At 44.7% G+C, this 23,329-nt stretch overlaps 2 protein-coding genes across 4 annotated transcripts in view; both read left to right on the forward strand.

Moving 5' to 3' along the window:
• The window catches only part of pasha (microprocessor complex subunit partner of drosha), a 36,506-nt gene extending 18,521 nt beyond the window's left edge, over positions 1-17,985 (forward strand). The window contains exons 14-16 of one of the 2 annotated variants that reach the window (XM_089573865.1): positions 4,205-4,288; positions 10,384-10,494; positions 12,159-17,985. In XM_089573865.1, the coding sequence (XP_089429991.1) occupies positions 4,205-4,288; positions 10,384-10,494; positions 12,159-12,248 (285 nt within the window). In that variant the 3' untranslated portion in view covers positions 12,249-17,985. The remainder of the gene's footprint in view (positions 1-4,204; positions 4,289-10,383; positions 10,495-12,158) is intronic. The other variant, XM_089573866.1, reaches the window with a different exon arrangement.
• A 2,031-nt stretch (positions 17,986-20,016) lies between these two features.
• Positions 20,017-23,329, forward strand: part of LOC149363886 (Fanconi anemia group J protein homolog) — a 54,517-nt gene continuing 51,204 nt past the window's right edge. Inside the window, exons 1-2 of one of the 2 annotated variants that reach the window (XM_089573862.1) lie at positions 20,017-20,339; positions 20,859-20,987. In XM_089573862.1, coding sequence (XP_089429988.1) covers positions 20,874-20,987 — 114 coding nt within the window. In that variant the 5' untranslated portion in view covers positions 20,017-20,339; positions 20,859-20,873. The remainder of the gene's footprint in view (positions 20,340-20,858; positions 20,988-23,329) is intronic. The other variant, XM_089573863.1, reaches the window with a different exon arrangement.

The following is a 23,329-nucleotide window of genomic DNA, read 5'->3' on the forward strand; positions in this document are numbered from 1 at the left end:
ATCAAGTGTTGATTATTCACTGTGAATTTCATTGGTTTCCTTGGCACAATATGGAAGACTGTCGTATACAGTAGAATTTCTCTATCATGCAGATCTCACAGGGTCAGAAAAAACATTCGTATCATCTGAATTTTATATCATCCAAAACAAGCAAAATTCTTATGCAGGCTTTATGAAAATACAGTAGACTCCCTTTAAGACGAACTCCAAGGGACCATGAAAACTGTTCATCTTATCAGAAGTTCATCTAATTAGGAGTGCTTTTTAAAATGATGTTCGAGCATGCAGTGTGTGTCCAAATACTTCGTGTATGTGAACAAAGCCATGAAATAGTCTTTTAGGAAAAAAATAATTGCAACATAAGCATTTATTGCACTACTAGTGCAGTGCATCAGGCACTGTTGAGTGTTGCTCAGTCTGTTATTTTTTTTTGTGTCTGTCGAGAAAATCATCTGCTTGCTACAAGCGTAGGCATATCACTTAACCTTCCAAGATATCCTTCAGTGCCCTCACAGGGGAGGAGCAGCGACAGTTCTGCTTTCACAGAATCGCCCTTTCAACAGAGACGTGGTTAGGTCTCTGTGCCGCCCCGCGTCGCATGGATCGTCGGCGGTGCAAAGAAGCTTTCAATTTTTTAGCTTTTTTTTTTTCCTTCCGCTGAAATACTGCTTGAATGGTCGAGTAAAGCTGCATGGCTTGGGCACGGCTGGTCGTGAAAGTTCATCTTAACCAATTAGCACGTGTGCAGTGTACATCTTAAGCAGATTTTTTTGCATTGACTCTATGGGAAACCAAACAAATGACCACCACTGTTCATCTTAACCAAGGGTTCATCTTAAGCGAGTTCGTCTTAACAGGAGTCTACTGTATGTTTCGGCTGATGGACTTTACTTATGGCCTCACACCACTGCTGACTCGTGAAGTTGGCAATGTACGGACCACGCGCTGCCGTTCACTACTCACGGTGTGCACCGCGCCACTGGTGATCCCTGCATCGGTGATGTACTTGGTGTTCGAGGGTGGTTGTGGTTGTGGCACGTGCGTTCATATCATCCGCAGTGGGGCAGGGCTGTTGGTAGCATCATAATGCATTCTGGCCAGGGCATTTTACGAATTTGTGTCAACCGGTATTGTATCATCTAGATTCTGCTGTAGATTCAAGGCATTGGCGACTGCTTTACATGTCCAACCTTATTTTTACAGTAGAACCTCGATGAAGCAATCGCGGTTTATAGGAATTTAGGGATGGTAAAAATTCTTAAAATTCTCTGTCTGAAATGCATTATTTGAAATGTGGAGAATTTCGGGTAATCAATACGTTCATACAAAAAAAATTAAATATTAAACTCGCACACTATTCGAAGTTTCTTTAAGCATGCTAGAGTATAAATATGCAGGCTGCTGTCAGCATGCTTGTATGAAAGAGAGAGATGTCGGTATGATTAGTTGGAGATTTTAGGTGGAGCAGTGTCCCTTTTCATACGATATCCAAGGCTGCTGATTCACTGGTAGGAGTAAAAATGGTTATCAATAGGCACTTCCGCCTCAGCTAAACAATAGACCTTTCCACAAATTGCAGCGCCGCGCCATCCCCTAGCGGATCCGCGCAAAGCATGATGGGAGAAAGGAGCGATCGCCTCCCGCGTCGGCTGCTGTCAAGCGTGTTGCTGTGTTCAGGCGTTGTGCGTCTTCTCGTGCGCGTTGTTGGTTGCCTCTTAGCAAAATGTTGCAGCGCACTGCTGTGGTGGTTATCTGTTAGTCTGTCTAAGGGAGTGCTTGAAGATAATATTACAGCAATGAACATCTACCACGTCAGCATGAAATTTCTCAGGAGTGCGCCGATGAGCACGAGTGCACTCATACTGTTGTTTACATCGCTGCGTACGAACAGCTAGTGCTCGTTTTAATGACATAAAACGCAACCGGCGCTTTAGTTCATTTAAACAACCTGTTTTCTTTTTTACCGACAGTAGCCGTGCTTGTTTACGCAGTGCAATAATGTGTGGGAAGCGATGATGCGATCGCACGCCTGAGGAACACTTGACAGCGGGCTGTTGACATCGCGCAAAACCGGCGCTTCTCGCTTCTTGCCCCGGCTTCCTCCGACGTGACCAGTACTTTATTTTAAACTACTTTATCCAGAAGTATGTTTGGCGACCGTTCGCTTTAACTGAAACGGCCTAACTTGTTATCCACAAGCTAGCGACAGCAACGACTGCTGCTTGCCGTAAAGCACGGCTCGGCAGTTTGGGCCACATCGGCGTTTCCCGTTCATCATATGCGTGCCCTGCGATGTAAGCAATAGTTGATTTCAGGTCACTGTTGCCAAAACGACACTTGGTGACCATTTTCATTCGCTAAAGCTTATGATTTGCTCTTAACAACCGCCGCAATCACAGATCCAACCCTGCGGACTCGCTAGGCCTAGTCGTCGCGGAAGGGAAGGGAGTCGTCATCAACGGAAATTAATTTGGCAAGCGCTTATCGCTGGGGAGTGTTCAGGTGTGGATATGTGAAATATAGCCGTTCATTTCGCTCATTTAGAAGCGCGAACATAATCACATCGCCGCCTCATCACTGTGCTTTCGCTCATCCGCCGACAAGGCTGACCGTCCGCCGATCGGATTCGTCGGTGTCGTTGGCCTGAAAAACTTGTCCCACTGCAATCATATCATAGTAAACTAGATATTTCACTATAATAACATGCTGCTGTTGAGCGTGATATATACAGTGTCGATGTCGGACTAGTGTGACCGTCGTCGTCGTTGTACACTGAAAATGAGCTGAGGCTTTGAATGCGTTTGGAAAGTGTCGAGTAGCACCGCGTGCGTCCGTCGAGTCCGAATGTCATTCCAATTCTCGAATGTAATTCTGCTCAGATGTCATTCGAACGTTCCCGTGTAGCACAGGTATAAGAAACAGCGATGGCGACGAGATGGCAGAGAAAGGCTTTCCGGTATCAGGCACAGTCGCAGAGATGGACGAAAAGACGCGAGCGCGGCGCCCGCGGCGCCGCGGCGCTCCGTTTTCCCAGAGTGCTTTGCGCGGCCGCTTGGTGGCGCTGCAGAATTTGTGAAAAGGTCTATTGTGGTTTTGCCGTACACATCCATGTTGCACCACCTGCTCGCTTCTGGAGCCTAGCTGACATGGAAAGGGTGCATCATGTTTGCAGTTAAAGGGACACTGAGGAGAGCACTATTAATATTTTTTTTATAGCAAAATCCGATAGTTCGGCATTTCATGGCTTTGTTGCCACTTGGCCGGCAGCGAAAGATGCATTTATTTCTAAGAAATTTGGATTCGAAGTTGAAATAGTTTTTCCCGCCGCTCTGATTCAAACTTGGGATTCTGCTATGACGACACAGAACTAAGTGACGTGAAACATGACATTCACATGACGTAACGCAGACTCCGTGATTTCTGGCGGCCAGCAGTGCGGCCCAGCAGCAGCCGAAAAGAAAGCTACCGCCGGCCGCACGTTGAAGGCATCTATCGGCTATTGCGGCCGTCGCTTCGTTTACATTTGCACCGACGTTTTGCCAGCGTTACAATGGATCCCGTTCTCGAAGTCGTCAACGAAGTTCTCGCAAATAGACGCCTTTAGCATACCGTACGTGTACCTTGTTACCGTTAGCGGAATACCGGGAGCCCCCATACCGCTGAGAGCAAGCGCTGTTTGGTCCCGGCGCTGCAGGAGCGCGCATAGCTATCGGGTACGTGGCGCCATCTGGCGACGTCAAGGAGATTTGCGCATGCATTTGCTGCGCCTCAGTGATTCGCAGCTTCTCGTGTCCTAGTGTTGCTAGAACTATTGGTTCTAGCAACACTGTCTTGTGCTATGACGCCATGAAGCTTGTACTTGCGAGTTTGGCCTGTGGCAGCGATACCTGTATTTTGGTTCTTGCTCTTTTCTATGTTACAGGAGCTTTGTTGTCAGTATGAATGGCGTTTTTGTAATCAGGAGCTGGTATTCTGTCGATGCAAGTCAACTTCAATTTCTCCTCAGTGTCCCTTTAAGTTGGGGTGAATGTTTATTAAGTGCAAGATAGCTAAGCTCCTCCTTTGCACAGCAGTCGTGCGGAATAGGTATGGCAAAGTTGCACCCTTGCGTGCTGTACAGGTTCTTCACAAATGATGTCATTTGGTAATCGAGGTGAGCAGGCAGGTGTTGAGCGTTCCTTTTCTTTTTTGTTTGGTTTTGCAGGGACTGCATCCTCAGATCACTTCATGGGGCTCCTTACTCAGGCTTTACGGCAAGGGCTCATGCAAGACACTCAAGGAGAAGAAGGCAAGTTCTTTTTTTCTGTTCTTCTCACTCCTCCTTTCCTTGAACGGGCATTAAAAGGGTTATAAAGCTAAAAAAAAATCCAAGAAACAAAGTACAAGTGTCGCCACCACCGACCGATATTGCAAGTAAAATGCGTGCGTCTACACTGATGTTTTCGCCTGGATTCTGATGGCTACACCGTAGAGCCATTCACTTCATAATGGTGACAACCTATCCTTCTCTTCCACACTATAATTCACTCTATAATTCCACTTTATATAATTCTTTGTTAGGCCATGTATTTGAGTACAAGTATGTAGGTGTGTATTTTACCTCAGAGTTAAATTGGTATCACCATGTCGAGTATAGCGTAGCTAAGGCAGGTCATGCATTGGGCTTTTTTTCACAAAATTTTCCGTTAGCCTGTCGGCATCTGCTTTATAAGGCCAATGTAAGATCAATCCTATAATATGCCTGCACGCTTTGGGATCCACCAACTCTGCAAGGTAAACAAAAATTTGAGCAAATACAGTCGACGACCGAAAATTCGGACGCCTGATTTTTCGGACATGCTTGATTATTCGGACTTTTTCGCGGCACCGCGACATGGCCCATAGAGCCAATGTGTAAGAGCGCTTGAAATTTCGGACGCACCGCAACTGACCACTCGATTTTTCGGACCTCGTTCGCACTCGCCGCCAGTACCCAAGCCGCCATATAATGTGTACAGTGGAACCTCATTAATTCAGACTGCAGGAGATATCGAAAACTTGATCAAACAAAACGAAACTCAAGCTTAAAGGGAGCCTCTTGCGACGCTGAAATTCTGCGCGAGTCGGCACATCGCGCTCGCGTGTTTTCGAATTCGTACTGTCCTTGAATGTCTTCCGCCGCACGAACTTGAACCGTAGTCTGAGTTCACGGAACTCATCTGTGCCGAGTCGTTAGTCCCGAACATGGAACGCGAATACGATCGCGGAGCGCTTGATCGCGGAGGCTGCGCACGCTGTGGCCTTCGCGATCGAAGCGCGCTTGGGGCGCGCCGCCGGATCTTATCGCGGCCGCGATCTGCTCCGGCGCTGCGCCGTTCGCGGAGGCCATGCGCGCGCGCCGGAGCTTCCAAGTGCAGTCTATGGATGGCGCCGTGATCATTATCATCAACATTTTTCTCTGTAGCGCCATGCTGTAGCGATTTTCCGCTGTTCACATCGGCATCAGTATCGCCAGCACCAGCCTTTCGTGGCGTGTTAGCATGCGTGTTAGCGCGTTCGCCGTGATAGTGGCTTTCGCGTGCTGCCGCCGAGCTTCACAGTTTTAGCGCGATGGGCAAGCACCTTAAGCTACACGGCTGGGAGTTAAGGCCGGTTCACATGCAAGCGACTGAGAATTGAGCGGCGCGTCGCAGCGAAAATTTCCAACTTGTTGAAACCTCGCCGCTCGTCGCAGCGACGACTCAAAACAGGTTTTTCCGCCGCGGCGACAGGATTCGCTAGCATTTTCGCTGGCATGTGAAACAGGCTTTAGCTCTCGAACGCGGTCGGTAAGCGTGCGGCGGGCGGGAAATTCGACGTGGCCGAGAAGTGCGTCCGATGATGGTGCAACCAAAAGAGAAACACAAGCTGCAAAAAGCGCGCTTTCCGAGTCAAGCCGTGCAAGTTTCCTGAACTGGAAGAAGAGCTGCTCCTCTATGTGATGGAATTTCGGAACAACGGCTACGCGTTGACAGCGGACATGCTGCGCGGCTTCTTTTGGCATGAGCGTGCACCAGAGCGCAGCACCAGCTCAGGAGTCTAAATACTTCACGAGTGACGATTGAACGCAGAATAAATGTCGCTCATTCCCTGGTTGGTGTGTTTTTACTTAAAAAAAATTTTTTTTTCGCATATCGCGTGTATGGGCAGCACCCCGAAAATTGGCCCTCGAATCTGGAAAAAAAAAAGTGCGGCCCTTATACGCGTTTATACGGTATTTCGCGCGGCGAAATTTAGTCATGAGGAGCTTTAGAATGTGTGCAATACAATTGGCCGCTTTCTCCGGCATAGTGGAAATAAGTTCGCGATTTTTTCGGTGAAATTTGATTTTCCGGACTGCCCGATTTTTCGGTCGTTATCGCGGTCCCTAGAGAGTCCGAAAAATCGGTCGTCGACTGTACAGAACATGGCTGCATGCTTTGTCACTTGAAATTACGAATGGAAGGTCGGCGCTACAAGATTAAAACAAGAATTAGATCGGGAACTGCTGGACGTTAGACGATGAAAATTATGATTAAAAGTTATTTCATAGTGTATACCATTCATTGGTAAAGATAGAAAGATATAAATATATTAAGCACCCTTACTATGTGTCGAAACATACGGACCATCATTTAAAAGCTCGCGAAATTTCTTGCCATACAAACTTATTTAAGAGGTCATTTTTCCCCAAAACAATTATTGAGTGGAACCAGTTGCCTCGCGATGTTGTCAGCGTTGTATCGAATGATGTATTCTTTTCAATGTAGAGCTGAGTATTGCTTTTCTTGATGTTCATTGCTTTTCAGTGTTTTGTGCACAGTGAGTATTTTATAAGCGTGTGGCATGAGCTCACGTGTCTTTTGTCTGCTTTGTAACATTATATCCCCTCCCCCCCCACTGTAATGCCTGCGGGTGCTATGGGCAAAGAATGAATAAATAAATACCAGCGTCTCTTTGCCCGCTGCGTGGCTTCTTTTCTTGCTGTCACAGCACAGCTAACACTCAAACATTCATGTTGCACACCCGTACCCGTCTTGCGATTTTTTTTTAACCCTTTGAAGGTTTTTGCCGTATATGTACAGCGGCGGTTTTCTGTCCCGCAAGGTCTTTGCCGTACAGGTACGGTTTCGATCTTCCGTTTTAAATTTTGCGCCAAAAGAACAATGCGTGCTCACTGGGGGGTGCTGCCACCTCTTAGGACTTACAAGAAGTGTTTGAATTTTGTGCTGCCTTCTTACGGAGATAAGCAGAACTTATGTCTAGCTTTAGCGCGGCGGCACAGACTGCGGCAACACCCCTTTTGTAGTTTTGGTTTCGCCGCGTGATCGCAACGGAGTCGCGCGAAATTTGAGTTTTCTTTTTGTCAGCACTGTCTTGCAGGGGCTGCCGAAGTTGATTTCTATCTTTGTTGGCGCTGCTCTTAGCTTGCTTATCACCGTTGCTCGCGAGGTATTCTCGCCCACTGTGGCAACGCGCCTACGCGGTTTCGATTCTGACGCTGTATCGCAACGGAGTCGCGCGAAACGTGTTTTCTCTTTGTGGGCACTGTTTTGCAGAGGCGGCGAAAGTTGATTTCTATCTTTATTGGTGCTGCTCTTAGCTTGCTTATCACCGTTGCTATTCCATTCTATTGAACATTTTCCAGTTGTGAGTGATGCTGTCACCAAAGTACTGTTCCTAATTTTTTTTTACTATTTATTCTCGATTATATACATTTTGTAGATTCAAGATCAGCAATAAAGTAATTTGACCACCTGGGAAAGTTTTCTTCAAAATAATTCGACCCTCAAAGGGTTAAATCCAATATTTCAGTGATAAACGATTCTTTTACTGCTGGACAAACTTCAACATGGCCAGAAAGAGGCAAAGAATCAATTTTTACTGAGAAAAATCAATGGATGGAGTTGTCGCCGGTCTCCCTTTAACCTTCTCTTACTAAAATGACGCGTGCGGCGGTGTGGTTAACCATCTTGTGTCAAATTTTAAGTACCCTTTGCTACCGTTAATTTGGAAATTCGGATGATTTGGATTGCTTTCGGTGTCCGGCAAAACGGCCATGTAAGTCTGTGATGTCAGAAGTTCGTTTGCTGAACGCCAAAATTCGTAATATAAAATTTCGTCAGAAATGCGCGCAGCAGTGGCGCAATTTAGTCATTGAAGAGACAGCAAATGTGGTGATCCTTACTAGAGAAACGGAGAGATTTTTTTCCATGTTTTGGCGGCATTTCGAAGGTGCTCACGGATATTCTGAAGGCCGCAAAAAAAAAACGAGCTCCAGTTAGGTTGACTTTCCCGCATAGCATCGCAAGCGTAGGTTGAGCGCCGGCTACGGCGACTTCCCCGCATCAAAGCCGTGACGCGTGTAAAGCGATACATCAGATCGAAAGCTTTCGCCGTTTTCACCACCTCCGCGACAGCAGACATGAGCGCAAGATTGTTACAGCATGGAGAACCGCAGTTCTTCAACTCGCAAACAACTTTCTATCACCGCTGTGCAAGCTTACAACCACCTGCACTGCTGCTTCCTAAGCGCTATAGACAGGTGCCAGAGGCATGAACGCGTCCTGACTGCCAGACTGCAACCCACAAGCCTCTTTGGCGAGTGCGGGATAAAAGTGCAAACCTTGGCGCGAACGCTTGCCGCATCACCACCAGTCACTTGTGCTGTGTGGCGAAGCCTGCCGCCTGCATCCGAACAGGCACAGTTTAGTGCTAAGGAGTTCGATATATAAAGTAAAAATAGCATGCGTTTGTCAGAAATATTTTCGAGGAGTTTGATTAGCCAACAATTCGTAATATCTGTGTTTGTTATATCGAGGTTTGACTGCACCAGTCAGAGGATGTGATGACCATGATTTCTGTGATGGGTGCTTGAGTAGAGCAACCTTGCAACATTGCGCTACTCTGGACAGAGGTATGTCGCCGGCATGGGCCAGTTCAAGGCATGAGGAGGTGTGAGCACGCCTTTTTGCGCCACCACATTGAGGCGTGGGTTGCACTTGTGCAGGTTTGAGTAAAACTCTTTTGGAGCCAAATACTTTCGTCTAAACACTTAAAAAAGATAGCAGCAGAGAAGCATGGGAGAGGCGTACCCCTATGCCAAGATTGCGAGTGCATGAAAGTGATGGTGCTCTTTGAAGCAAAGACTGTGCCCCCACGTCAAAACGCTTCGCAGTGCCAGCTTTCTCAACGCGGTGCATATAATAACTGACGTTTCACCTGTCATCTGATTTCAAATGTCAGCGGGTGTGAACACTAAGGTATCGCCAGCTTTGGAGTTCATTTTCAGCGACACAGCAAATACGAGTGCGATGGAGTGCTCGCCTCAGTCACATTGGTAGTTCATTGTGCATATCTTCATAGTCTTTCGAACACGAACGGTTTTGGCAGGTTTGTGGTTGCCATTCGATAATTTGACATTCGGATAATTGGGATGTTCTTTCTACTCTCTTGAAGCCTGAATTAACCAGGTTTTACCATAATAGAACATAGTGCGACCTCCTTCCACATGGAGCCATCCACGCATATGCGTGGGTGTCCCGAGGGCCCAGATGTATGCACATACCTGTCACCACACAGGAACAGCTGGGTTCCCATGTGAAAGCAGATCACAGATTGCGCTATGCTAAAGCCCACTAATCGACATGTCCACAAATGGCAAGCACACCTTAATAAACACAATTTAAAAACAGGTAGTGTTCTTAATTCACCACACCTGAGCTCTTTTTTTTTTACACCTGTTGACACTAGCGGCCCTTGCCAAAAAAAGAAGTTCTCGTCCATTTTGAGCATGAATATAGCACTTGGCATTCACCGCTTGCTTTGAAACCTCATTGAAACTTTGTGTTCAAACTTTCTTCAGACCTTGTCTTCATGTGCCAAGCAAGTTTTTAGCCAGTGCTAATACAACTTCTTTATGCACATACTTCACCCTGAAAAATGAGTGTTGACACTTGTGGCTGAGCACTACCACACAGAGGTTTGGTAAGCCAGCGGTTCCAAGGTTTGCCATCCAGCTTTTACACGCAACAAGATGTGACATTTAACGGCAGTTTATTATTTGGTGTTGAGTATTTCAAGCCTTTTTTCTCTAGTCTGGTTTTTATGTGGAAAGGAAAACTGAAAGCTACCTTTACTTTTTTATTTGCTGATACAAATGCAAAATTGCATGAGGGCTTCATTAGCTGGCAAAGTGCCACTGTCTTTTCTGATGGACAGATACCAAGAGAAAGCATTTTGTTTTAGAGCTACCTGTGTGATTGCTAGAGAGCTTTATAAACTACTATTTTTTCAACCATTGTGGCCTTTGTCATGCATTTGGTAGCGGTACCTTGGTACACTTGCATTGTAGCTGATGTAACCGGTGCCAACAAATTCGTGCAGGAGGAGGAGCAGCGCATTACGGAGTTGCAGAGCAAAGCCAGTGCCAACAAGCCCAACCTGTGCATCCTCAACAAGCTCAAGGAAGAGATGACTAAGCTCAAGCAACGAAGGGTGAGCAAGCATGGTTACGCTCGCCACTTGGTGTTAACAGGAATTGCGGGGCTGTATATACTGACCTGGGAGGGGGGATAAGGCCACAGTGTTTGGTCGTGGTTTTTGTTTGCAATTTTTTTTCTTCGCTCATGATTTTGTTTGCTTTTTTTTTTTGTCACTGCTGGCACGTGGCTTTATCTTTTTGTTGGCTATGTCATCTCGCGAGATGAAACTGTAGCATTCAGGTGCAGTCGCTTCTGGAATGTTTGATTCTGCTCTCGAGGCTGTAGCAATGTTAAAGGGTCCCGAAAAGGTGGCCATGTAGGCAAAGAGAAGTCAAAATACTGATAGACATTGAACGATCCATCATCCTACCGCAAAAATTTTTGATGTACCTTGTGTTCCATAGGCCACAGATGGTTCGCTCCGGAACGTTCAGTGGCCTACGCTCTACAGAATGCAAGTAATGTTTTGCCGACCTCAGACACCCCTTTCTGGGGCCCTTTAACTGGAAAGTTGTTAGTCGTTAAAAAGAGTGTAGAGTGTGAAAAAGAGCGCCAGCCATTTTGATCTCAATGAGTGTCAGGTCCAAGTGCCGCTGTCGCCACTACCAAGCCTCTTCTTTCAAGAGTACTAGTTCGTCCAGTTAAGCAGTTTTCTTTGAAAGCCTCCTGCTTTCTTTCTAACTGCCTTATTGTGGTCACCACCCGCAACGATAACGAAGGAAGAAATAGTTTGTGTGAATTACGGTTTTCCATTGTGGTCATTTTTATCCTTTCTTTCAGTTTAATTGCAGCATGTCTAATACTGCTGTCACACGGGCACTTTCGATCGAGTCGATCGAAATCGAACTCGATGCAGATCCGGCGTTGCTACACGGCGAGTTCAATCGCGATCGACCGCAATCCTGCTCGAGCACATGGAGCACGATCGAGGGGATGCGTTAACAAGATGGCGGCGCCCTGCTCGCCCGCTTCGGAATAAATACATGTCACCACTGGATTCTTCGACGCGATAGCTCGCTCAAATGGTAGCGGTTCGCTTTTATTTCGCACACTCTCGCCCACGCATAGAGATTTAAGCGATAACTAGCCCCTGTTTTTCAGATAATTTTCCGATTTTCAAGCTCTTAGGCCTAACTAAATGCAGTGTGTTTGCACTGACCCTAGCTACCAGTAATTACGGAAGAAAACTTCATCACAGAGTTGATGTGCTTTGGCGCCTTGTCACTAGATGGCGCTACCGTTCACGCGTGCACCGAGCGTTGTTTTGCTGCTGTTCGCTATCGAGTCCACTGCTGGTGGCAGCAGAAAGTAATTAAGCTGCTTTTTCTGCTCATAGTTTGAAATTTTCGCAATAAAATTTTTTTTAACAATTGTTATTTTTAATTTATTAGAAATCAATAGCGATGACGACAGTAGGCGCAGTGCCATCTCGTATGTAGCAATCTAACGTTGATCGGAATCGAGTGGATACGTGTAGCAGCTGTCCACCTCGATCGCGCTTCAAACTTCAACCGCGCTCGAGACCGATCGCGATCGAAAGTGCCCGTGTGACAGCAGTATTAGTGTTCCCTGAGCTTGATCACAGGCTTGATATTTCATTTAGTGCCCAATTTCAGTGGCTTCAGTGTGCCTGTCTAAAGCATTTTTATTTTTTTGCCACTCTTTGCATTGCTGCAGGAGGCCGTGAAGCCCATAGGCAAATTCACTCCTCAGGATGCGGAGTTACCTTCGACATCAACGGCGAACCTGAAGGTCGTTGAGTTGTGACTCCACAGCCGCAGCAGTGTTATAGTCAAAATGTTCTGGTCACGCAGCTTTTTGGTTGTATGTTGCAGACATGACTTCCGTGCAAGCATTCCGTCTCTCTGTCATGGTTGTTTTCTTTGATTGTCTCCAGCTATATCCCTGTGCAATGCTTTTGCAAAAGACTAGGGGTCTCCCCAACCTTTTTATTTTACTATAAGTATTTTTCCTGTCTGCCTCGTTTGCTTTCTTCCCACACATACTGTTTTGGTTATGATGCTGCAGCACACAAGTATTTTCATAGCCTGTGTCACAAGTTCTTTTATCAAATTATGCAGAGGAACGAACAATTGTTAACAGACCCATAAGTCACAGCCATCTCTTAGTTCCACAACATTTTTTTTCCTGGGCATCATCTTGCCCTTCGTGCAATTATCGTTACCGGCGCTGGAACAGTCAGAACTCTAGGGGACAGATTTGCTTGCTCATACTGCGAACTTTCTGGGCGTTTTACCGCCTTTCTTAAGCATGTTAGTCAAGATTCACCTGTGATTGTAACCTGTTTCCGCTCTTCTCTCTTGCTTTGAATTTAAGTGTCACGAATCTTCTGGTCGTATCGTTGTGATTGTGTGCAGCTATGAGAGAGGCATCATCGAGCTTACTCGCGTGGATGTCGTTCGCCCTGAGCTAGCCAGCCCAAACATTTTTATGCTTCCTTGGCACTTGTGGCTTATGTGTAGAAAGGCAGTGATGAAACCAGTGAGGGGTGTGCAGAAAAGGTTTTATGAATTGTGAGGACTTTTATCTAAACCAGGAATAGGGTTGTAAACAGTCTGACCTTTTCTCATACACACCAGTATCTTTTCTTTTGAGTGTTCTGCAACTTAAAAGTAAATGGCACAGCTGTGTGCAGTCACAAGCACAAGAGTGCTTTTTTTTTTTTTTCCCACTTGATTGATGGTCTGATCCGGTGTACACCTGTGAAGTGTAATCTTGTTCTGTACCTGATCGTTGTTCCCTGTGTCAAGCCTTTTCTTACATTCTGCTATGAAGTCACAGTGCTCACGAAAGCATTTTTAGGCTTTTTTTTTTCTTTTGCCTCACCTAAGGATGAAACACCGAAACGCTTCTTCCTAATTGAGTGCCTGTGTCATGAAGAAACGCACACCAAATGTTACTTTTCAAGGTCTGGTTGTTTTCATGAACATGCCAGTCAGTCAATCAGTCAGTCTGTCTGAGTCATTACACATATACAGGTATCGTGTGAAAGTTGTGGTATGAGAACATCACTTTTTGTGCCTGGCATTCAGTGGCTGGCTTGCTTTTGTTACTTAAGCTGCCTCATTCCACCTCTCTCTTAAATGTGTGAAGCTGTGTGCTTGCGTTTAGCTCTTTGTGTAGTTTTACTTCACTCACTGTCATATTCAAATAGTGAGGCTCACAAGTTGCCCAGTGCTTTTGGATGGATCACGGATCAGATGTCACAGGCTTTCTTGGCTACCTACTTTAAGAAGTGTCCTCAGGTGGTGGTTGCGGTCCTGTCACTGTTGGGGTAGGGTGGTAGCAATCAAGTCATCACCTTCACCATCTGTCAGGTGCCTCAATGACGGCTACCCCATTTTTGGCTAAGACATTCGTTACTCACTCAGAAGGCACCATTTTTTGGGCCCATGGGCTGTGTAGAAGCATGGTTGGGGCATGTTTTCAATACTTATACCTGAGGTAGGACTTTTTGCATGTGGCAGCAGTAAAGATGATGTCTTGGCCCGCAGGTGCAGTAATGTTGTCGTGGCACAAAAATGGAGTAGTTGCCGCCCTGGACAGAAGTGGCAGTGTTGGGCTGTGTGCCACTGCATTTTACCTAGTCTATTAGCTTGTTGCCTTCTGTTTTTTTATTGCTCTTTCTGTTTTTATCCGTGTTAACACTTGTCTTTTCCTTTCTTTTAACTTCATCTTAAGGTTTGTGGTGTACAGTTAGTTCTCCAAAGGTGTGAACAGTGTTCTTACAAAACGCAGGCATGGATGGTACAGAGAACTGCATGTGTAAGCTGGGAATTGCCAAAGTTTGAATCCAGAAGTAATGTAAATTTATGACAAATTCACATTTTAACAAAGAAAAGTTGATTGCTCTGTTTTTTGTGCTTGATGCATTTCGAACTTTGCAGGTTTTCTGCTCAAATGTTTTCTGATAGCCGTTTCGGGTTCTCTCTGACTAGAACTTCTGAATAGAACTTTCATTGGCCTTCTCGCTGGTACAAAGTGATAGAGATGCGACTGGGGTGCAGGATCGCTGTTATGAATAATGAGCTTGTTCCACATCCTTTTGAAAGCCCGGTCAGCAGGCTGTCGTTTTATCAGCAAGAATATCTGCGATAGTACTGCGCAGAATGAGGTGTTCTGTGCAACCTGAGCCGAAGATTAGAAACGAAGCAGTACATATGGTAAGAATGACACAATGGGCGTTGCCATGTTTGATCGCATGGTCATGCCGCCATTGCTTGCCTTGTGTTATCAACAGCTGCCAGCACACTGAACTGCTTTTACTATTGTATGTAGTTAAGCTATTACAAAGTTGAACCACGCAGATTTTCTTCTGATGCTGATCAGTTCTTTACATGGAAGGTTTTTAATGGATCTTTAGCAGTTCATTAGTTAACTCATCCGTTTGGTAATTGGGATAAAAAAAAGCATACTCCTCTTGCGTTAGGTGGCCAGCTACTGCTGTAAATTTTATTCTTTGATTACATGCCAGGTCTTACTAATACTAAAGAAAGAGAGAGAGGTGACTCTATTGACAGTCAAATAAATACTTATTTTCCACCTGGCCGGAGAACATCTTTAATACTAAACTGCTTTCTTGCATTACTTGGAATGCCCTGTATACTAAAACCTGTGAAGAAAAAAAAAAGGGATGTGAGCAGCTCTTTCCAAGTTAGGGCGTGCCTGTTGCTTTAATGTTTGGTTGAGTCACTTTTTATACATTCCAGTGTATCAAATCAGCCTTTGAAAAAGCAGTCATTGTTTCTTAGTCGTCTTTTTTTTGTGCGTGTGTGTTTAGCAAGTGTGTTTAGCAGTTTAGCATGTGATGTAATTTGTCCTGTTGTGCATCACTGCTGGGTTGAAATTTGCTCCTGTTACATGTATTGGTGCTGTCATGAGCAGTTATCACAAGCGATAAAGGTTTCTTTCTTTAGCCAAGTTTCTCTCATAAGTCAAAGCAAGGCTTAGGACAATGGTTTCTGCTTCCATCTCATGAGCCTTGTGCTGATGCTTTACTTTTTTACCTGTTTGTTTGGAAGGGAAAACTGATAAGGAGGCTCACAGTTGCAACTATGGAATTTCAATCGAGGTGAAATGCGAATTCATGCATGTGTGCGTGACATCTGTGCATATTAAGGTGCATATTAAGGTACCCCAGGTGGTCGAAATTAACCCGGAGTTCACAGCTGTAGTTTTATCTTAGCTTATGTGGAAATTTAAGACGTTAAACTCCACATACCATGGTTTGTGTGTTGTAAAATTCATCGTCTTTAATTTTTTGCCCTCTTTTCAATGAGCTTTTATTGTTCAAGTTCACTTTTTGTTGTGCGATGCATGTCACCTACTCTGTCTGTCTCATGAGGGTTTTCAACAGAGTCTGCGCCTTGTTCGTAAGTTTATAGAAGTTATTAAAAAAATTTACCTCTGACTTATTTTGGCAAACAAAATGCGGCATAGATGCATCAGCACAATATGTATGGACCCTTCACATAGGTTTCTTATGACGGTTTTAAAAATATAGTAGGCGGCAGCTGGCGTGACGCGGTTTCTGCCTTTCTACTTGCTAGCAACTGCCACAAAACGGCTTGCCTCCTTTCCACTAGGCTGCAGCTGGCATGCAGGAGGCTTCACCCGCAGACAGGACAGCTACGCACAGTTGTTTTTTAAAGAGACTCCGGGGACAAACAGAAGTTGGCTTATATCTATAGATTGCCATATCCTTATGACAACGAGAATACTTTCACCGAAAAAAAAAAAGGCTAAACTAAAAAAACGAAAAACTGAAATACAGATATTGCCACTACTGATTTTTGTCGCAAGCAGACTGCAGTGACATCGTCTTTTTTTTTCCCACATGGATCCCTGAGGCTTGACTGCACTACCATTCGCTGCAAAAAATAGATCATGGAGTCTCTTTTCGATCTTAACCTTATGAGTTTTAATCAACCAAAGAAGTTCCATTTTTAACTCTTAGTAATGAATGCATATCTTGCTGCTGAACAAAAATTATCATTGTCAGGAAGAAATCATAGAATCAGTTTTTACTAAGGTCAGAATTTGTATGGAGTTGGTGTACCTTACAGAGCGATGCAGGTCCACGGCAATCGTTATAGAGGCAGGGTCATTACACATATGTTTGGACTAACCCCTCCCTTTATTCTTTTATTCCTTTGCCTTGTTGATTCTCATGGCATTTCAAGTGCTTGCAGAACACCCATTTTGGTTGGTTGATCTTGTCCATGCTGACAGTATTATCCCTTCTTCCACCCTGACAGACGTAAATTCACTTTTCTATACTGCATGTTGGCAGTGAGACAGTTACGTTCTCTTTTAAGTGCTTCTAAATTGTTGCTCGTTGTTAAATTATTGGACCATTCAGCAATTGTCTGTGGGGGCTCTCCTACTTTTAATATGACAGGGCAATTTCTGAACCATTTGGCGTTGCCAATTGTGTATGCATCCTCCTCTATCTCTTTGCGTTCTCATGTATAGCAGAGTTCACATCACTGCAGTCTACGCGCTGAGTTTTTGTTGCCAAAAAGGAAAATATTTCAATTTTTTTTACACTGATGTAGTAAGCTATCTTGAGTTTGAATTTTCTCCACCATTCACTGCAGTCACAGTCTGTAGCCATATTTTTTAAGCAAGAAGAGTGAGACTATTTTCAGGACTATGTGCATATGCATTGATGTGTCTTAAAGTGTTTCTTGCACCCATCTTGTGTTAAATATTGCTTAGTTGTTGCCTCGGAATTGTATACACTCTGTGTTGTGTTATAAAGGTAAACATCTTTGGAAACTGAGGATGAGGATAACTCTAGCCATGCTCCTCAAGAAATGCTGGTCCTGTTATTTCGAGACCAGTTCAGTTTCTTCTTCAGGGTGAGTTGAACAGTCAGCAGCAGCCACTTTTAAGCATTTCAAACTGAGATAGTTGGGTGTTTTGCATGGTCTAGCATCTTTGCACTATTCAAGATATGTCCACAACAAGAAGTGCACTGATACTTAAGTTGATTGTGCTTCAGTGTCCCGAGCTTGCGTATCAGTTCCCTTTTGTTGTTTTACCATGAAGTCCTGTCGGCATCTGTTGAACAATGCAAAGATTCACAATCACTTTTAGGCACGGCAGTCCATTCTGCCATCCGCTGGGAACGCTGCTGGCTACGTACACCCGCATCTTGTATCACGTGGCTGACCCAGTGGACTGCCACACTTAAGCTGCTGCAGATTGTTCTGGTCAACCCTAAAGAAGCAGTCGAACCTGTCTCAAAATGTTAGGGCCTTTTTTCTTGGAAGAGTTCGTTGTGTTGTGTCTACCATACATTGCTTTGCTGTTACTGTGTTCTTTTCTCACTTTATTCATGATGTTCTTGTGCCCTTTTTACATTCTTTTGCTTTGAACTTGTGTTTGGCAGCCTTTGTGAACTCCTTTTCTAGTCTGCCCAGTACTTTGTGGTGAAGCATCTGTAAACAAACACAATAAAATAACATCTGTTTGTGAATATTGTATCAAGTTGTTGGGACAGCTGTGAATTGCAATGAAAATGCAGTGATGGGTGTAAGAATCTTTCCTGTTTGTTAATGCCTGTAAATCTAGGTAAGACCAGTGAGGTATAATGATAATATTAGCATACCAAAGTAACATCTACTTGTAAAGCAGGGCTTTTGTATAGCCTTGCATTGCATGCAAGCGTTTCCTGCTTGCAGAAGTCATATAGTGTAGCCCATAATGGCCATCTCCTGCAGTGATCCTATTCCGCATGAACCCAACTCTGCCCGCACAGTGGCAGGTGTGTGTCCGCACCTGTCCCTTCGAAGCTGTCTGCGCATGCAGATTTAGTGCCGGCCATATAGAAAAACGCTCGTGCACTCGTGGAACCTGATCGCCGATCGCACAGTCTAGTACTAATAGTACACTGTTACAATCCTGAAATGAAGTTGGTCACCGCAGTTTATTTCTCGAAGCCAGTGCAAAGGTCAGCAACATGCGTGTATGGCATTATCATAAGTTCCGTATTTATCTGTCCGGGTTTTAGAAAATTCTCTTGTGCAAACTAGTGGCCTCTTTGGGCTCAACCACTGACCTTAAAAGTAGCTTATGATAGACTGCATTTTTGATAACTAATATACATCGTAACTTGCCCGGATTGTCTGGGATCTGCGAAAAACAACGATTGGCTACGGCAAAATTTTCGTCGTGGCAAGCAGAGCGGCCCGATTTGACAGGCTGCGCCACTCGCCTTGATGATAGTTCTGCTGCACAGCAGACTGGAATTTTTTACAACCCGGACAGATAAATACGAAACACATGGTACAAATTTCTTGCACATTATTTAGCAGTTAATTAGTTAATGAGCACCGAAACAACAGCAAAAAAAGTTCTGGTGGTTTGGCTCCAGTTAAACTTAGTAAGACACGATAGCTTCACATGTTAAGCTTGGCATGCGATGACGTCACATATCACGCGACCACCCTCTTTTGACCTTGACCTTGGGTACCATGGGGTAGCACACCATAGTAACACCATAAGCTCTTCATGGTTTGACCGCTGGCTCGCTTCAGGGTCAAAACTGAAAGCATGGCGACCTTGGCTTTACATGGCCTCGTGAAACTATCGCTTCAAAAATTGCTTGTGGAGATCGTATAACACAAAACTGTATGCAAATCATCGGCGCAGTTTCCTTTTTCTGTCTCCACTTTCCAAAGGGCGAGGTATATATTCACTACGTTTTTTTTTTTGCAACACTGCGTGAGTCACCGAGCTATTTCGCGGTGCTGACGAAATGCCATACTGCCCATGCGCGAGGAGCAGTGACGTCACACGGCGCACAGCTGGCGCGCCGCCTCGCTCGCCAATTGCGCATGCGCAGTATTGCGGCTAGCGTGTCGGGGCCGCCACCACTGCCGCACGCTTTCCATCGCCCCTCTCTCTCCTCGTTGCTTTCGCAATCCTCCAGGTTTAACCAGAGCTAAACCACTGCCAATTTTTTTTGCTGTAGTTAGGATATGCATTTAATGAAATCCTTTGTGGGCAGCTGCACTTCACGCTTCGAACGTCGTTTTAATGCGATTCGTCGTTTTTGTTGCAGTACATTAATTTCAGTAAGATCCAATCTTTGAATTACGTGTTGCACTTACGCGAACTCGATAACTGGTCATTTCGTGCTGTTTCGAACCACTTGAACTCTTTTAATCGCATCAACCATCCAGCCTGGTGCTTGCATGTCAGGTACTTGACATATATCTAATGATTATTTTCTCGAGTTGCTTTAGACCTTCGGCTTAGAACTGCCACAAGGCTAAAGCATTTCTGCCATGATTCGGCAGGGAACGGTAATAAAATGGTGGTCTAATTGTCGAATTATGAATCTGGTAATGCAGGCAGTTCCACGAAATAACAACAAATGAAAGAAATTCTTCGGCTTAGAACTGCCACAAGGCTAAAGCATTTCTGCCATGATTTGGCAGGGAACGGTAATAAAACGATGGCCTAACTGTCGAATTATGAATCTGGTAGTGAAGGCAGTTCCACGAAATAACAACAAATGAAAGAAATTCTCGTCGTTGCATTCATAAATTCCCGCGGGTGGAAACCGAAACACTGTGATCTTCATTTCAAGTCAACTACAAGCCGATTCCAGTCGCATCCAAAGTCGCCTTTCCGCGGCCGATGGCGGCATAGATAAGAGGGTGTAATGGCGCGGAATTTTCACGCTTATTTGTGTATAATTTATTTTCCCCTGCCAGAATGGAGCTTTTAGCAGCATATCCTACCACTGACACTGTGCTCGTGCCGCACCTCAAACACAGATCGGATGGAACTGGCAGCTAACAACTGCGGATTCTAAGGCGCCAGGTAAAAGACAGCAATAGAACACTTCATGTTTATGCATGTTAAACGTGAGGGTGTCATTCTGCATGAAAGATCATGTGCAACTTGTTTCGCGTGTAGTTTCGTTGACGTACTCGACATGATTGTTATTAAACATGAGCTAAATTGAAAAAAAAAAAAAAAACGCGAACGTTGGGCTGATAGCTTCCGCATTCTGTCAGAGATACCACAAGTTTAGCAAGTCAGTTTGCTTAATTACATTATAAAAATACCGGCAAATGTCATTTTATTTAAACACACTGACACATGCTAAGTGATGACGCGTTGACATGTGCTGATATCAACTGTAGCCATCGCTTTCCGTTCGTTGCATGGGGGGGAGGACCTGTTCAACTTTCCCGCGTGTAAAATAATGCTCCTGTGTTTCAGTATTTGAAAAAAAAGGCGCTGTTTGAAAGTGCATTGTATGCTAGTGGTATTACAGCGCAGTTAATGCTTTGCAGATGTTTCTTTCAAGTGAAATTTATCACCTCTTATCTCTAGTGGGTACATACAATTATGATGGATCAAGAAGCTGGCAGTTTAGCTCGGAGGGAGCCCCTCTACATTGAATCACATGCAATCTACTTTCCCCACACACCATACCTGTCCCAGAAAATGGTCATCATAAAGGTGAGGCAAGCAGTGCTCCATTTTTGAGTCTGCTTTTGCATGCATCTCTTGCAGTAACAATTGTCACTTCTAAACTATCTTATACTGCCTCTGATGTGTCTTATTTTGAACGTGGAAGTCTGACTACCAAACAGTTTAATCTTGGCTGTGAATAAATGTGATTACTATGCATAGGAAATGCGTTTCATTGGAATTGTGCATGTTATTTTAATGGTTTCTCACAAGGAAAAGCTTTTGTGGCGAAATTTCCGAAGAACATTATTGCATTAAAATATGTGCCACAGTCATACGAAGGTGTGTACGTAATTTGATGTTTGCCATGAAACGAAGAAAAACTGGTTGGCCCCGCCGCAGTCGCTGAGTGGTAACTGCACACGGCTGCTGTTCTGAAAGACTCGGGTTCTATCCCGGCTGCGACGGCTGAATTTTGATGGAGGCGAAATTCTAGAGGCCCGTGTACTGTGCGATGTCAGTGCACGTTAAAGAACCCCAGGGGGTAAAAATTTCTGGAGCCCTTTATAAACTACGGCGTCCCTCAAAGCCTGAGTCACTTTGGGACTTTCAACCCCAATAAACCAAACCAAACTAGTACCGGTTGTCTTGAAAAACATAGCTATTGGCATCCTTTGTAATCCCGGATTAAATTTATTATCCTGGTATAATGTTTTTGATCCATGACATGGTAAAAGGTTACCGTTAGTGTTCATTCTTGCAAAAGAGTAGGGCTTGGTCACTGATTTCTGGGCAACTGCATTCCATAGAGGCTGGAAATCACGCTAAGAAAAGTGCAGCAAGTGCTGGAAAGTAAAGAGACAGGTGTAGCATTAAGAGGTGTAACATAGTGTTGTGGATTAATGGCCAAACATGAATTTGGGATATTTCTTAATTGAGGGTATCTGAGAGTCAATAGAGAGGAGATTCAGGCATTTGCACAAATAACATCATTGTGATTGGTGCAAAAATGAAATAATTGGATGTCATAAAAAGAGGTCGCTGACCTGCAATAAACCTGCTTGGCTGATAATGGTGATCAGGACTATATCATGCTACTCTTTCATGAATATTGCGTAATCATCATTCAGGCTGTCAATGTGGCTGTAGATTTTTGAATGTGCTGACATCATTTCCTCATGTATACATTGATATCCAGCAGCAACGAGACTCTCGAAAGCAGACAGACTGGAAATACGCTCTCCTCGGGATTCCTTGTCTGCCATTGCCTTGTGCTTCTTGTGATTGCATTTTGTTTGATTTTGCTGTTATTTCTTTTTCTAATTTTAAGACATTAAAGGGACACTGAGGAGAAATTGAAGTTGGCTTGTATCGACAGAATACCAGCTCCTGATTACAAAAACGCCACTCATACTGACAACAAAGCTCTTGTAACGTAGAAGAGAGCAAGAACCAAAATACAGGTATAGCCGCCACAGGCCAAACTCCAAGTACAAGCGTGATGACGTCATAGGACAAAGCAGTGTTGCTAGAACCAATGGTTCTAGCAACTCTAGGACCCGAGAAGCCACAAATCCCTGAGGCGCAGCCAATGCATGCGCAAATGTCCTTGACGTCGCAAGATGGCACCACGTGCCCGGCAGCCACGCGCGCTCCTGAAGCATCGGGACCAATCAGCGCCTGTTTTCCGGCGGTAGGCGGGCTCCCGGTATTCCGCTAGCGGTAACAAGGTACACTGTATGCTAAAGGTGTCTATTTGCGAGAACTTCGTTGACGACTTCGAGAACGAGATCCATCGTAACGCTGGCAAAACGCCAGTGCAAACGTAAACGAAGCGACGGCCGCAATAGCCGATAGATGCCTTCAACGTGCGGCCGGCGGTAGCTTTCTTTTCGGCTGCTGCTAGGCCGCACTGCTGGCCGCCAGAAATCACGGAGTCTGCGGTACGTCATGTGCACGTCATGTATCACGTCACTTAGTCCTGTGTCGTCATAGGAGAATCCAAAGTTTGAATCAGAGCGGCAGGAAAAACTTCTTCAACTTCGAATCCAAGTTTCTTAGAAATAAATGCATCTTTCGCTGCCGGCCAAGTGGCAACAAAGCCATGACATGCTGAACTGTCGGATTTTACTATAAAAAAAATATTAATTGTGCTCTCCTCAGTGTCCCTTTAAAGTGCCTAGCCTTGTTGTTTAAACGTGAATACCCCACAAGACTACTCTGTGGTATTAAAAATACACAAACTTTTGCTTATTTTCATTTTATCCTAACTACTGTTGCTTCAAGCGTTGTGGCCTTTAAATTTTGTTGATAAGTTATTTTTGCGCAATGACTGGAAACCATTGCTTCTTTAACTAATGTAGCACACTGTTCAATGATATTCACGATTT

Source organism: Amblyomma mixtum, chromosome 2 (genome assembly GCF_055824585.1).
Source record: "Amblyomma mixtum isolate Tamu chromosome 2, ASM5582458v1, whole genome shotgun sequence".
NCBI classification, from domain to species: Eukaryota; Metazoa; Arthropoda; class Arachnida; order Ixodida; family Ixodidae; genus Amblyomma; species Amblyomma mixtum.